Source organism: Oncorhynchus masou, chromosome 5 (genome assembly GCF_036934945.1).
Source record: "Oncorhynchus masou masou isolate Uvic2021 chromosome 5, UVic_Omas_1.1, whole genome shotgun sequence".
Lineage (NCBI taxonomy): Eukaryota > Metazoa > Chordata > Actinopteri > Salmoniformes > Salmonidae > Oncorhynchus > Oncorhynchus masou.
In genome coordinates this window covers 65,090,436-65,104,281 of record NC_088216.1, presented here as the reverse complement: position 1 = coordinate 65,104,281, position 13,846 = coordinate 65,090,436, and the positions used below count along the sequence as shown (strand labels likewise).

Genomic DNA, 13,846 nt, shown 5'->3' with positions numbered 1-13,846 from the left:
ATTTCTCTCAAGCTGTGCACCTACGTTGTAAAATATCGTACATAGGCTAGGTTGTAGCATCCTCATGATGGCTATAGGCAAAATTCAAGTATCATGTAGTAGCCTAAATCTATCGATGTTACATTGAGCTGGGTGAATGGAATATGAAAGACAGTCATCCAATATAATGTAATAGAAAAAATCATGCTAATAAAAAATCATCCTCCCGCATGTTAAACAGCAACGGCCACCACTGGTTAATACAGTATGATATGCTATGTTCGACTACTTTAGTGTGATATGCTACATTAGGTTAGGGTTAAGGTTAGGATTAGGGTTAGGGTTAGGGAAAGGGTAAGCTAACTCACTAAGTATTTGCAAAGTTGCTAATTAGTTAAAATTCTAAAGTTGTCCGTGGTGAGATTCGAACACTCAAATGTCTAGCAACCCGTAAGGTTGCGTGTTCGAATCACATCATGGACAACTTTAGCAATTTAGCAGCTTTGCTACTACTTACTACTTTTATACCTACTTAGCATGTACTTAACAAAATATAATATGTTTTGCGCTGAGACCAGGTTGGATAGCATGCAAGGTGGCAGGTCTGTGGAGATCTTCACAATTGTTATAATAATTGGCACAGAATCAGTTTGTGCTATTAGATGAAGCACAGTAAAAACACATTTAATTGTTGTATAAATACAACATATCTGACATTGTATTCCCATTTAAACTTTGTTGTGCTTTCAAATGGTTGAAAGCACAGTGATAACACATTTAGATGACAACTAAACCAGAACTCTGATCGTTTTTTCATTGGAATTTTGTTTTGCTTTTAGATGGCCGAAAGCATATAGTGATAACACATTTGGGAATTTAAAATGGGTGAATAGGTTGGTTGAAATGTCATTGATCAACATATCAATCAAATATTACCCACATTTCCACGTCGGGATATTATATTTAATTACTAGTTATTTATTATAATTATGTATTTCTATAATGTTTTATTAGGTTATTACTTTCAATGTATTATTCTTGTTAGACTTTATATCAAGGGCCAATGGGGTGAGAATGGGTCTTGATGGTCTCAGAGTGTGTTTCACTTCGTTTTTTCGGTCTCCAATAAATTATTCAGATACAAATGATTTTATATGGTGTTTGCGTAGTGAATTAGTCAGCAACTGGGCTAGACTTTGGCATTGAAATCTATAGAGGTGTGGCGTGTCCAAAGAAATGAGTAACAAAGATTAACTCACCACCGTACGTCACTGGCCCGGGAGGGGCACGCTGCGCGTGGTGTTACGTCAAGTCCCGCACAGTTGCTATAAAGTGAAATGATCATCAACAGACTGTTGAAGTCGTCGATGGTCTGGGACTGATTCGTCAGCTATTGATACTCAACAAGAATAGAGAGAAATTGTTAGGTCGAGACACTGACTTGTCTTCACATAAATTCGACTTTAAAATGTTTTATTCAAATTCATGGACCAAGTGCTTGATATACCTTATCTTTATAACAAGTGGAAATTGTGAGTGTGTTTCTAGCCATGGTAACCCTTTCCTAGATAAGGTTGATAGAAGTTTTACCTGAAAATGTTTTGCTTAGCTAGCTACATACGTTGCTAACTTGAACTGGCTAACGTAATTCTGTCTGTGTGTGGAGTTGACCTATTTTACTGTATCATATTTACTCGCAGCTGAATGTCCCAAACCACAAGTGGAGAGAAATCAATATGTCGTTCTAACGAATGATGCGCTCCTAAAGAACGATTTTCCGGAGGGCTCGGAAGTATTGTTTCAATGTGCCAACGGCTACATGAAAGCGCAAGGATCTGAAAGCATCACCTGCACGAATGGAGAGTGGAGCACCCTGGAATTAATCTGCAAAAGTAGGCGGCAAAATACTAGCCCCTCTTCTGTCAAGTGCCATTGTTGAGTGTTTACTGTTGGTTGATTGTTTTAATGCTTCCATTACCTCGCTAATTATTAATTTCAGAGAAGGACTGCGGTGCACCCAAGGAGATGCCACATTTGACATATGAGTTTGATAAGGAAGGGACGCTTTTTGGTGCATCAGCAAGAGCAATTTGTGATAAAGGGTGAGTATGCTTCAATATCTGATGTAGTATCATCATAGTATGGGGGAATTATTTTGCCCAAAGATTCAATGCAAGACCCCCTCCCCCTCTCACACACATGCTCTCTCCAACTCCAGCTATCAAGTTCAGGGATCAAGTTACAGGCAGTGTTATGCCACAGGTTGGAGTGGAAGATCAAGATGTGAAGGTAAATCTTACATATATCCCATTGACACACCTTGGACATTTTAGGCATTGAACTTGTTTGAATGAAGAACACCAATTACTGCTGAAATATTAGTGCTTTTTAGAGTCAGGTTTGCGTTCTATTATTATTTTAGACATGGTGAATGTTCAATTACCAAAACATTGACTGTAACTACCTATTGGGTAACAAGTACAATTTACAATTTAATAATAATCCCAGACCTCAAAAGTGGTCTCCTGTATTGGTTGAAGCACTGTTTGCAGACTTAGGAAATCCAAATTACACTACAAAAATATAAACGCAACATAAATGCATGTCTCACGTTTCATGAGCTGAAATAAAAGATCTCAGAAATGTTACATACAAGCGTATTTCTCTTAAATTTTGCCCACAAATTGGTTTACATCCCTGTTAGTGAGCATTTCTCCTTTGCAAAGGTCATCCACCAGACAGATGTCATATCAAGAAGCTGATTAAACCACATGATCATTACACAGGTGCACCTTCTAACAATAAAATGCCACTCTAGAATGTCCAGTGTTGTCACAACACAATGCCACAGAAGTTGAGTGAGCGTGCAATTGGATTTTTTTATTTAAATGTGAAAAGTAAAATATGGTATGGTCAGCCATAAGCTACGGACAACGAACACAATTGCATTTATTGATTAGCAATTGGATTCACAAAAATACCGTGATGAGATCCTGAGCCCGATTGAGGCTTTTTTTTTTTCTGTGACCAACAGATGCATATCTGTATTCCCATTCACGTGAAATCCATCGATTAGGGCCTAAGGAATTTATTTCAATTGACTGATTTCCTCATATGAACTATAACTCAGTTAAATCTTAAATTGTTGCATTTTGTTCAGAATATTTGTTTCTATTAAAGTGTGATTACTTTTTTTTTTGTGGAAAACCTGAAGAAACGGGAAAACAAACCTGGGAAAAAATAATAACATTTTGGGGAAAATTCAATGGAATCGGGCAGAAAATTAGGGCCCTGCAATTCACATGAATGTAGTGTTAATAAACTACGTCCTTTAGCCCAGCATCCCACATAGTTCTTGGGAGAATCTCAATTGCATAGTCCTCAAATCCCCCCCCTTTTTTTTCATCCAATATTTTTGAGAAGGAGAGGACGCAAGAAGGCGAGGAGATGGGACGCAAGGAGTATGCATGCAATTGCGATTTGCCCCTCGACTTGATTTCTATTGTGAATGATTTGGTTTCGGTCTAGAGAAACGGCGAATCTGGCTCTCAAAAAAACACTTAGGTAGTTTAATAGCCCAAAAATTATAATTTGGTTGGTCGCTCAGCACTAACAAATATAATGCACCCATGTATGTCTCCCTCAGTGGTAACTTGTGAAGAACCTATTGATATAATGAATGGCATGATCTCAGAGAAGCCTGACAAACAGTTTCCAGAGTATGGGGATGTCATACAGTATTCCTGTGATGAAGGTTACACCCTCATTGGAAACAAATCCATTGAGTGTGAAGAAGATGGTGAATACAACTCATTCCTTCCTGAATGCAAAGGTATGGATTCTATTTATGTTTGATAAATGATCTGCCAACACCCTACATCTAGACACTGCAGGCATCCACTGGTTGAATCAACGTTGTTTCAACGTAATTTGTCACCCTATTGTGAGTGACATTGAAAATGCATTTGGATTTGCAAAAAGTAATCAACCAGTACTGTTTGTTATTCCAACCAGTGTTGTAAGCATTGCAATTGAGCTAAAACTTCAACTTAAATAATTCATTAATTACTTGACTAACAGGTTGTTACATCAATCAAATTTTAACATAATCATCAGAACAATGTTTGTTGAAATTTGCATAGAAAATTCCACGTAGAAATGTTAACTCTTTTCCGTCCTATAGACCCCTTTCTATGTTTGCAAACATTGCTGCACGAGGGCAATGCACGGAAGTTGGCGGCAGAAGATGCAGTTCTTATAGAACGGCAGCAAAAAAAAGCCTCTCTACATGTTGCTTATGAGTGCATTTCACACTACTTTTGGATTATAATTGGATTTTAAGGCTCATATGAATGTCCTGCTTAATATAATGTTTGTCATCATTGCAAATCAACTGCATTATACTAAATAAAAATAAAACACTTCAACCAGTAAAATGACTCTTAGGCTGGAGCAAAAGCTAGCCAATGTCAGATGAGCGTTACCATTCCAGCTAACAACTGCTGCATCCAAAATAATTATTTTGCAAAGATCTCAACCAAAAAATAATATTAGACTGTTCAAGCGAGAATCAAGACGTAATTGTAAGCGGATCAGAACCCCAACATTTTGTTTAGAAGTGATAACCTAAATTTAGGTTTTTATGTTGAATGGGCGCAGATGGCAATGGCTTTCTTACTGCCGCCAAGTGTTGCGAGCATCTGTGCATGACGTCAGTGTGTCGTGTACTGGAAAAGGGTCTATAGTCAATATTGGGTGTTTGAAATTATTATTAATTTAATATTTGATTAGACATTTTATTTGACCTTTCAATGTTGATAGTAAAATGTTAAGTTTAAATCAACGTCATTGATTCAATGTCATGCCACTAACTTAATGGCCAGCCTGGAAACTGAGAGGTATTGAAAGATTAGTGGAATCTGTGTGGGTAGATGGACAGGTAGGATGACCTGGATCTCCACTGATCTAACACGACCATCGGTCCCAGGCATGGTCTTAGTTATACGGCCCACCGGCCAGGAGGCTCGAGGCAGCTGAGGGTCCACCATCATTACTACTTGGCCAGTTTCCAGGCTGGCCATTTCTCTCCGCCATTTCCCTCTGTGCTGTAGACTTGGTAGGTAATCCCGACTGAATCGGGCCCAAAAATGGTCAGCTAAGATTTGGCTGTGTCGCCACCGGCGTCTGCCTACAAGGTTGGTATCAGCATACATGGCTTGAGGAAGTGACGCATCTCGGCGTCCCATCAAGAGCATATTCGGTGTAACCGGATCGGGGTCAGCGACGTCTGCAGAGAGATATCCCAAGGGTTTGGAATTCAGAATCCCTTCCACCTCTATCAGGACGGTCCTCAAGACAGTTTCAGTGACAGTTTGGTCCCCTAGTACGACTCGTAAGGCCGTCTTTACAGATTTGATCTCTCGCTCCCATGTTCCTCCAAAATGAGGAGCGCCTGGAGGGTTAAATTTGAATGAGATTTGTTGGTCCATCAGCTGATCCTGGAGGCTGGGTTCCATGGCTTGGAAGGCTTCCTCCAACCTGGCTTCTTCTGCCTTGAAGTTCGTACCTCTGTCAGCCAGGATCTCGTAGGGTTTCCCCCGCCGGGAGATAAACCACCGTAGGACCATGAGAAAGGCTTCCGTATCCGAACTCTCCAGTAGGTCCAGGTGGACACATCTGGTTGTCAAACACTTGAATAGAATGCCCCAGCGCTCTTCCACACGACGACCTAACTTTATCATCAAGGGGCCAAAGCAAACTACTCCTGTTGACCAGAAGGGTGGTTTAAGGAGGTGCAAGCGAGCAGGGGGTAAAGCTGCCATTTTGGGCACCGTAGCTCCGGCCCGCCGTCTCTGACATTCTACGCAGGCGTATTGGTGCTTACGAATGGCTCCTCGTCCTCCAATTATCCAGTACTTCTGCCTCATCTCCCCATAGACCCTCTCTGGCCCTGGGTGGAGAAGCCGCTCATCATAACTTTTGATGAGGAGCCTGGTAAGAGGGTGTCTGGAGTCAAGGATAATTGGGTGGATAGCATCTGGGTCCAAAACCTCTGCTTGGAGCAGCCTCCCTCCGACTCTGATCACTCCAAGGATTGGATCATATTCTGGGGCAAGAGAGAGAAGACTGCTGTCCTTAGCCACTTCCCTACCGGCTTTCAGAGCTTTTAACTCCTCAGGGAAGCTAACCGCTTGTGCTTGCTGGAGGAGTAGCATCTCTGCCGCGAGGGAGGTGGGTATAGAAGCCACCCCATCTGAGGTCTGGTTTGTGGCGGTGATCAGGGAGCGCGTCAGGTCAGGGAGAGCCGTTGTTGGTTCCGTAGAAATGCTATAGCATTGGGCGGACCTCCTTAACTCATGAGCTTCAGTTGGTTGCGAAGGGGCCGTACGCCTGGGGGCTGTTGGCCACTCATTCTCTGGTTGGGACAAGAATGGTGGTCCCAAGCTCCAGCGACGGGGTTGAGCCAGTTCCTGAAGGGTTTTACCTCTAGTAATGTCATCTGCAGGATTGTTTATGCTATCAACATACCTCCAGTCCTGGACTTTGTTAGGTCTTGGATTTCCGCAATGCGAGTTCCGACGAACACCTTATACCTGCAGGACTCCGACTTGAGCCAGGTCAATACAGTGGTCAAATCACTCCAGTAGATGACCCTTTTGGATTGACAAGGTGAGCTCGGCTCACAAGGTAGAGGCCAACTGGGCTCCGGAAAGGGCAGCACTGAGTTCCAGCCTAGGCACTGACAACTGCTTCTTGGGTGCGACCCTGGACCTGGCCATGACAAAGGAGACATGGGTGTGGCCTGCCTTATCCTCCACTCTAAGATAGGAAACCGCCCCATACGCTCGCTCCGAAGCGTCACAGAACACATGCAGTTCCAGGCATGATCCCGGTTGGTCAGCACAGGATGGTACATAACATCTTGGCATTTGGACATCAGAGCTCCGTTAACTCCGTTTCCCAACAGATCCATCGTTCCACTAGGTCAGCCGGGTGGATTGGTTCATCCCAGTCCCTCTTGGTATGCCACAGGTCCTGGACTAAGACTTTGGCCCGTGTTGTGTATGGCAGGATATACCCAAGGGGATCGTATTGACTGGCCAGGGTCCGATATATGGTGCGCAGAGTGGGGGTTTCGGTATTCGGGGATGAGCGGTACTTATACCCCAGGGTATCCGGTATGCAGCTCCACCTCAGTCCTAGAGTGGGCTCTTCTGGGTTAGCACCCGACTGCGTTAGCCATAGTTCACTGCTACTGGACCTAGCTTGTGGCGGGAGGTGCTGGATAACCTCCGCTCTGTTACTAGCCCATTGTCGGACCTCAAATCCCCCTTTGGACAGGAGATTCCGTACTTTATCAAGGAGTGCTTTCTCTTCAGCCGTGGATGGGATGCTCTGTAAGCAGTTATCCACATAGAAGGCATTTTCCACTGAATCCAATACTTCTGTGTCACTGTCTGGATGCTCCCGTGCGTGTCTCTGCAGAGCATATATGGCACAGCAAGGACTGCAGGTGGTGCCAAATGGGAGTACCTGCCATTCATAGATTGTGGGCTCTGCATCTCGTTCCATATCTCGCCATATGAACCGGAGCAGTGTGGTGTCGGAAGGCAGTAAACAAATCTGATGAAACATGGCTTTGATGTCTCCACTGATGGCTGTAGAGTGCTGCCTGAACCGGAGAAGGACACCGAGCAAGGAAGGACCTAAGGTTGGTCCGGGGAGTAGACAGTCATTCAGGCTTTGACCAGCAGCTTGGAATGAACAGTTGAAGACAAGTCTATACTTCCCACCATGTTGCTGGATAACATGGTGAGGGATATACCAGGATTCATGGAGTGCGTTTCCCTCTTCATGAGCTGTCACTTCAGTGACGTAGCCAGCCTTCACAAGGTTATGAATCTCTCGGTTATGAACTTCTGCAAGCTCAGGATTCTTCACCAGGCGTCGCTCCGTTCCACGCAGTAGTGGGAGTACAGCCCGTGTCGTGGTTGCCAGAGGAGGATGGTTGGGCACCCGTAGCAGTGGGGTTGCATACCTGCGAACGCCATCCATTTCAGTGGTGGTGGTGCTCTTCTCCAGGAGGTCTAATGCATAGGAGTCATGTTTCGAGCGAGTGACCTCCTGTAGCTTCCGGTTGGAGAAGGTGTCCATCTTCCAGAGCATCTCAACATTCCGAAGGAGGTCAGTGGCTGTATCTGGATTGCTTCTGGTGAAGAGGACTTGCTGTGACTGTACAGCTTGGGTGGAGAGAAGTAGATGGGATGGACCTTGCACAGCCCAACCCAAGGATGTATGGACAGCAATGGGCCCTCCTTCTGGTCCAGCTCGTATAGGCTCAGTCGGGGTGACGAGATGTGGGTGGTCTGACCCAATCAGGATAAGTGGTACTACTCTGGCCAGGTTAGGAAGAGGCAATCCTCGTAGATGAGGATATTGTTTCTGTAGAACACTTACCGGGCAGGAGTGCTCTGCGAGATTCAAGCCATCTGCCGTGAAGGCATTGGTGATGTTATAGGCCACGTCCCTGTTTCCTGAAGGTGAAATGCTAAAGGTTACAGCAGAGCCTTTCATTTGGATAACATCATGTCGCACCGTTCTGAGATTAAGGGTCTCGGGGGTCCCCTCCAGGTTAAGCTGACGGGTGGCTGCCGTGAGAATGATTGTTCTTTCTGACCCATCATCTAGAATGGCGAATGTATCAATGCTTCTCCCTTCACTTTGCAGAGTGACCTTGACCACCTTCAACATGACCCTTAGAGACCGGTTCTGCTGGTCGAGGTACAGCTCCTTTGCAGCTCCAACCATGAGCATACTCTGCTCCTTCTGTGCTTGGGGAATTAGATCATGCAACACAGTGAGATGGATTTATTTACAGCAGTTGCAGGGTTTCCTCAATGTGCAGGTCTCCGCCTTATGGCTACGGGCACACTTGTAGCTTCGCTCGCCTGAAGTGATCCAGGCCTTCAATTGAGTTTGAGTGAGCTTTTTTACCCTGGGGCATGAGCCAAGGAAGTGCCCCTTACTATTGCAATATGGGCAGTAAGGCTGGAATTTGATGTTCTTGCTCTTGAGAGGGGTCTTCTTCCCGGGTTCCTCCCCGGCTTCACTATTTAAGTACATGGTAGTGGGATTTGGCCTCTTCTGGCGTTCAAACTCCTTCCTTCCCCCGGTGGCTATGGCTGAGATTGTGGCCTGGTGAGCGATTTCTCTTCGCCTTTGCCTTCACCTCCAACCATGCGGCCAGGTCTCTAAGAGCATAGGTGCTTCCCGAGCCCTCTTTCAGGATGCCCTTATTCAAACAATGTTCAATGAAACTGTCTCTGAGGTACACTGGAAGTTTGCTAAGAAGCCTGTCCACGTGGGAGCCACATTTCAGCTCGCTCCCGCCTTCTCCTTCAACGGATTGAAGCATCGAGGTCAGGGATTGGACAGCCAGGGAGAATTCTTGGAAGGCAGCATGGTCTCCCATTTTAATTGGAGATGTGTTCAGGATGTTGTTTAGTTCATTCTGGACTAGCTGACGTGGCTCACCATATCTCGCCTTCAGGGCCTGGAGAGCTCCAGTGTATGGTGTTTTGGAGTGCATAAAGGATTGGGCCAGCCTGTATGCACTGGGAAACCGCAAATGATCCATTAGTACTTGGTATTTGTAGCGTTCTGACAGATGACTGTGAATACCCAGTAGGCTCTCCAATGCCATTTCCAAAAGGACAAATTCACTCTCCTTTCCGTTTTCAAAGTATGGCAGTTTGGGTCTGGGAATTCCATAGGCTGAGGCTACTAGAAGTTTCATAATGTTGGCTCCCTCTTCTGGTTGCGTGAAGGATAAACCCGGGACTTCTGATGAGCCCATTGTGGCCTCATTGGGCCCGGTCCCCTATTGTCCCAGACCCTCCATTTGTGGCAGCCGGAATTGGGCGAGAGCCCTCCGACCTGTTGTTTGAGGACTGGCCTGGCCCTGGACGAAAGGAACGATTTGCCCTGGTTGGTAATTGGCGGAAAGACGAAGGAGTGATGCTTTGTCCAGATGGAGGAATGCTAACTTGTGTCACTGGCATAGAGGGCGTTGGCGGAGCGGTCTGTCTCCCGTGCTCCGTGTTGGCTGTTGACCCCGGAGCCTCCGGGGACTGTGTGCCATGCTGTACCAGAGGGGCAGATTGGAAAAGAAAGGCAGACAGTTCAGGTCCATGTGGAGGGGTGGTCAGGTCAACTCCCTGTTTGTTCCTCTCCAGGAAGGATGAGACCATCCGTGCCTCCTCCAATTCCCTTCTGGCTTGACGGTGCCGTCGCTGCTGTGCCAGGTCCTTGGCAATGAATTCCCTTTCCTGTAGAGCTCTACGGGCCTGCCCATCCAATTGGTGACATTGTTCGTCAGCCTGTCGTTCCTCCTCAATCTGACGCTCAATTTCTTCCAAAGCTAATAGTTTCATCCGCTCTTGTAGGACAGCGGTCTGTGAATCGCTGAGGGCTAGTAAACAGCGGCTGCCATGGCCACTTCCAAAGGGGTATCCACTAGTCGAACTCCCACTCCGTCTAGAGTGCTTCGACGATTTCCCATTAGTTAAGGGGTGAGCGGAGCCTGCCTCAGGAAGCTGGTCGCCCTGTGCGGTGGGAGTTACCTCCTCCATAGGTTCTTCATGTAGACCACTTTCCTGCTCCAAAGCAGTTTCCGGTCCTTGGCTCAGAGGGGCTGGTTGATGGCTGAAACGTATAGTTGATCCATCAACTCTTTGAGCTCTGGTGGGCTTGCCCTTTGATGTCGGAAACTCAACCACATAATCCTTAAGATAACCAGGTGCTGCTGGTGGTTGAGGATGAAGCCTTTGTTTCTGAAGGCTTAGCTCCTGGATATTTCCTTTGTTCCAATACCTTTCCCTCAGCTGCCTTCTCCTCTCTTCTTCCTTCCAGTGGGGATAATTCTTCCTTCTCCGCCTCCATTTCCTTTCCACCTGTCTTTGGTTCAGTCATCTGTCTCGAAGGACCATTGAAAGATTAGTGGAATCTGTGTGGGTAGCTGGACAGGTAGGATGACTGACAGTGAAGGTGAACAGGTGACGTGTCAGGTGACAGGAATGGATGAGACTGAGGCAGGAATTCCTTTAACCATAAAGTGGTATATTTACTGAGTAGTCTGTGGTGGATTCATGGACGCACAGAACTTCTGGATCAGATGGAGTTAAGGAAGAGAAAGCAGCGAGATCAGGCGACGGCAATTTCCTCCTTTTATGGAATTGAGATCTGTCGGACATTTCCACCTGACCTAATTAAAGCGCCCCTGGCCCAGCTGAGTAAATGGCAATGAATTAAAGGATTATTCCACCAACTCCGTGGGCCTTTTCTACAGGTATATTGAAGTAAAATGTGAAGCCACAGTTCAACGATTGCTGCTTGAACAGTGACTCCTTTAGGTAAACATGTTTTCAAGAGATTCCATGTCACAATAGGTTGACAAATGACTTTGAAACAACTTTGATTCAACTGTGTGCCCAGTGGGTTGCACCATCAGACTATGATAAGGAACATTGTCATTGATCTTTCTTCTTTAAATCCCTCTGTGTAACATGTAACCGTGGTGTATGCATGAATGTGCAATACATAACCATTGTGCATTTCTATTTCATAGATGTCAATGACCTTCCTTTGAAACCAACAACCATATCAGCATCAATGACAACATTGACTGTTCCACCCACAATACAAGGTAGAGCAAATCCAAGTAAATCTAGCCCAGTGTAATCAAGGGCTTGACGATCAATTGAATCAACTATGTTAGAATTCTCTAGAGTCTAGACCATGGTAATAACTTTCACTCCCTATCCATGATTATATAATTTGTTGTTTCAGGGACACATCATAGCATTGGTGAACATGACACCAACACAGCTACAAGTAAGCTAATTCAAGTGATTATTTTAATGTTAACATTGGTGTACATAGGGCTGTTACGGTGACCGTATTACTGGCGATCACGAGTCATGACGGCAGCCAAATTCCACTTGACCGTTTAGTCACAGTAATTAGGCTTCTCCAAGCTCTGATGAGCGTCTGCTAAATGACTTAAATGTAAATGATGCTGCTGATGGTCATTAGTAGCCTTCCATACTTGCTAACTGCCTAATACTCAGCACTCTATTGTCCCTCTAATCACTGACATCAATGTAATCGAAAATCTAATTAAACACTTCATGAGAGCATGTTGCTTAACATTTTTATAGGCTATGCAAATGCAGGGGAACTGAGTGATGGCCTCTTAAAAAGAGGATTCCATCAGCTTTCTATAGGCTAGGACTACTCTTTATTTCAACTTTCCTAATATTAAGCACATTGTAAAGAGAACCAACAGAAGTATAGCCTACCTGGCTGGCACAGGAAAAGCGTCCTCTATTAGCTATATAAGTGCATCGATAACATGTATTGTTTTCCCCTGCCCCTGTTTTGAGACAGGTGTGTGATAATGGTCCATTGAGTCAAAACAAATTTCACACATTATTTAGTATACAGTGCATTCGGAAAGTATTCAGACCCCTTCCCTTTTTCCACCTTGTGTTAGGTTACAGCTACAGACAATACCCCATAATGACAAAGCAAAAACAGTTTTTTAATAAAAAAATAAACATAAACCTTATTTACCTAAATATTCAGACCCTTTGCTATGAAATATTCTACAACTTGGAGTCCACCTGTGGTAAATACAATTCATTAGGCATGATATGGAAAGGCACACCTGTCTATATAAGGTCCCACAGTCGACAGTGCATGTCAGAGCGAAAACCAAATCATGATGTCGAAGGAATTGTCCGTAGAGCGCCTAGACAGGATTGTGTCGAGGCACAGGTCTGGGGAAGAGTACCAAAACATTTCTGCAGCATTGAAGGTCCCCAAGAACACAGTGTCCTCCATCATTCTTAAATGGAGGAAGTTTGGAACCACCAAGAGTCTTCCTAGAGCTGGCCGCCCGGTTTAATTGAGCAATCGGTGGGAAAAGGGCCTTGGTCAGGGAGGTGACCAAGAACCCGATGGTCACTCTGACAGAGCTCCAGAGTTCCTCTGTGGAGACGGTTGTCCTTCTGGAGACTGTTGTCCTTCTGGAAGGTTCTCCCATCTCTGCAGCTCTCCACCAATCATGCCTGGTAGTGGCCAGACCGAAGCCAATACTCTGTAAAAGACACATGACAGCCCGCTTGGAGTTTTCCAAAAGGCACCTACCTAATGGACTGATCATGAGAAACAATATTCTCTGGTCTGATGAAACCAAGATTGAACTCTTTTGGCCTGAATGCCAAGTATCACGTTTGGAGGAAACCTGGCACCATCCCTAGCGGGAAGCATGCTGGTGGCAGCATCATGCTGTGGGGATGTTTTTCAGTGGCAGAGTCTGGGAGACGGGTCAGGATCGGGGGAAAGATGAACGGCACAAATTAGAGATCCTTGATGAAAACCTGCTCAGGATCTCAGACTGGGGTGAAGGTTCACCTTCAAACAGCACAATGACCCTAAGCACACAGCCAAGACAACGCAGGAATGGCTTCGGGACAAGTCTCTTAATGTTCTTGAGTGGCCCAGCCAGAGCCCGGACTTAAACCCAATCGAACATCTCTGGAGAGACCTGAAAATAGCTGTGCAGCTATACTCCCAATCTAACCTGACAGAGCTTGAGAGGATCTGCAGAGAAGAATGGGAGAAATTCCCCAAATAAAGGTGTGCCAAGCTTGTAGCATCATACCAAAGACGACTAGAGGCTGTAATCCCTGCCAAAGGGTCTGAATTCTTATGAAAATGTGATTTCCGTTTTTTATTTTTTATATATTTGCAAAACATTTTAACCTGTTCTTGCTTTGTCATTACATGGGATATTGTGTGTAGA

At 45.1% G+C, this 13,846-nt stretch overlaps 1 protein-coding gene across 7 annotated transcripts in view; it reads left to right on the top strand.

Annotated features, from left to right (window-relative positions):
• The first annotated feature begins 1,323 nt into the window (after nucleotides 1–1,323).
• Nucleotides 1,324–13,846, top strand: part of LOC135540103 (complement decay-accelerating factor, GPI-anchored-like) — a 35,601-nt gene continuing 23,078 nt past the window's right edge. For 6 of the 7 annotated variants that reach the window (XM_064966479.1, XM_064966476.1, XM_064966478.1 and 3 more), the window contains exons 1-7: nucleotides 1,324–1,511; nucleotides 1,680–1,871; nucleotides 1,979–2,081; nucleotides 2,198–2,268; nucleotides 3,626–3,811; nucleotides 11,606–11,683; nucleotides 11,827–11,871. In XM_064966479.1, coding sequence (XP_064822551.1) covers nucleotides 1,448–1,511; nucleotides 1,680–1,871; nucleotides 1,979–2,081; nucleotides 2,198–2,268; nucleotides 3,626–3,811; nucleotides 11,606–11,683; nucleotides 11,827–11,871 — 739 coding nt within the window. In that variant the 5' untranslated portion in view covers nucleotides 1,324–1,447. The remainder of the gene's footprint in view (nucleotides 1,512–1,679; nucleotides 1,872–1,978; nucleotides 2,082–2,197; nucleotides 2,269–3,625; nucleotides 3,812–11,605; nucleotides 11,684–11,826; nucleotides 11,872–13,846) is intronic. The other variant, XM_064966481.1, reaches the window with a different exon arrangement.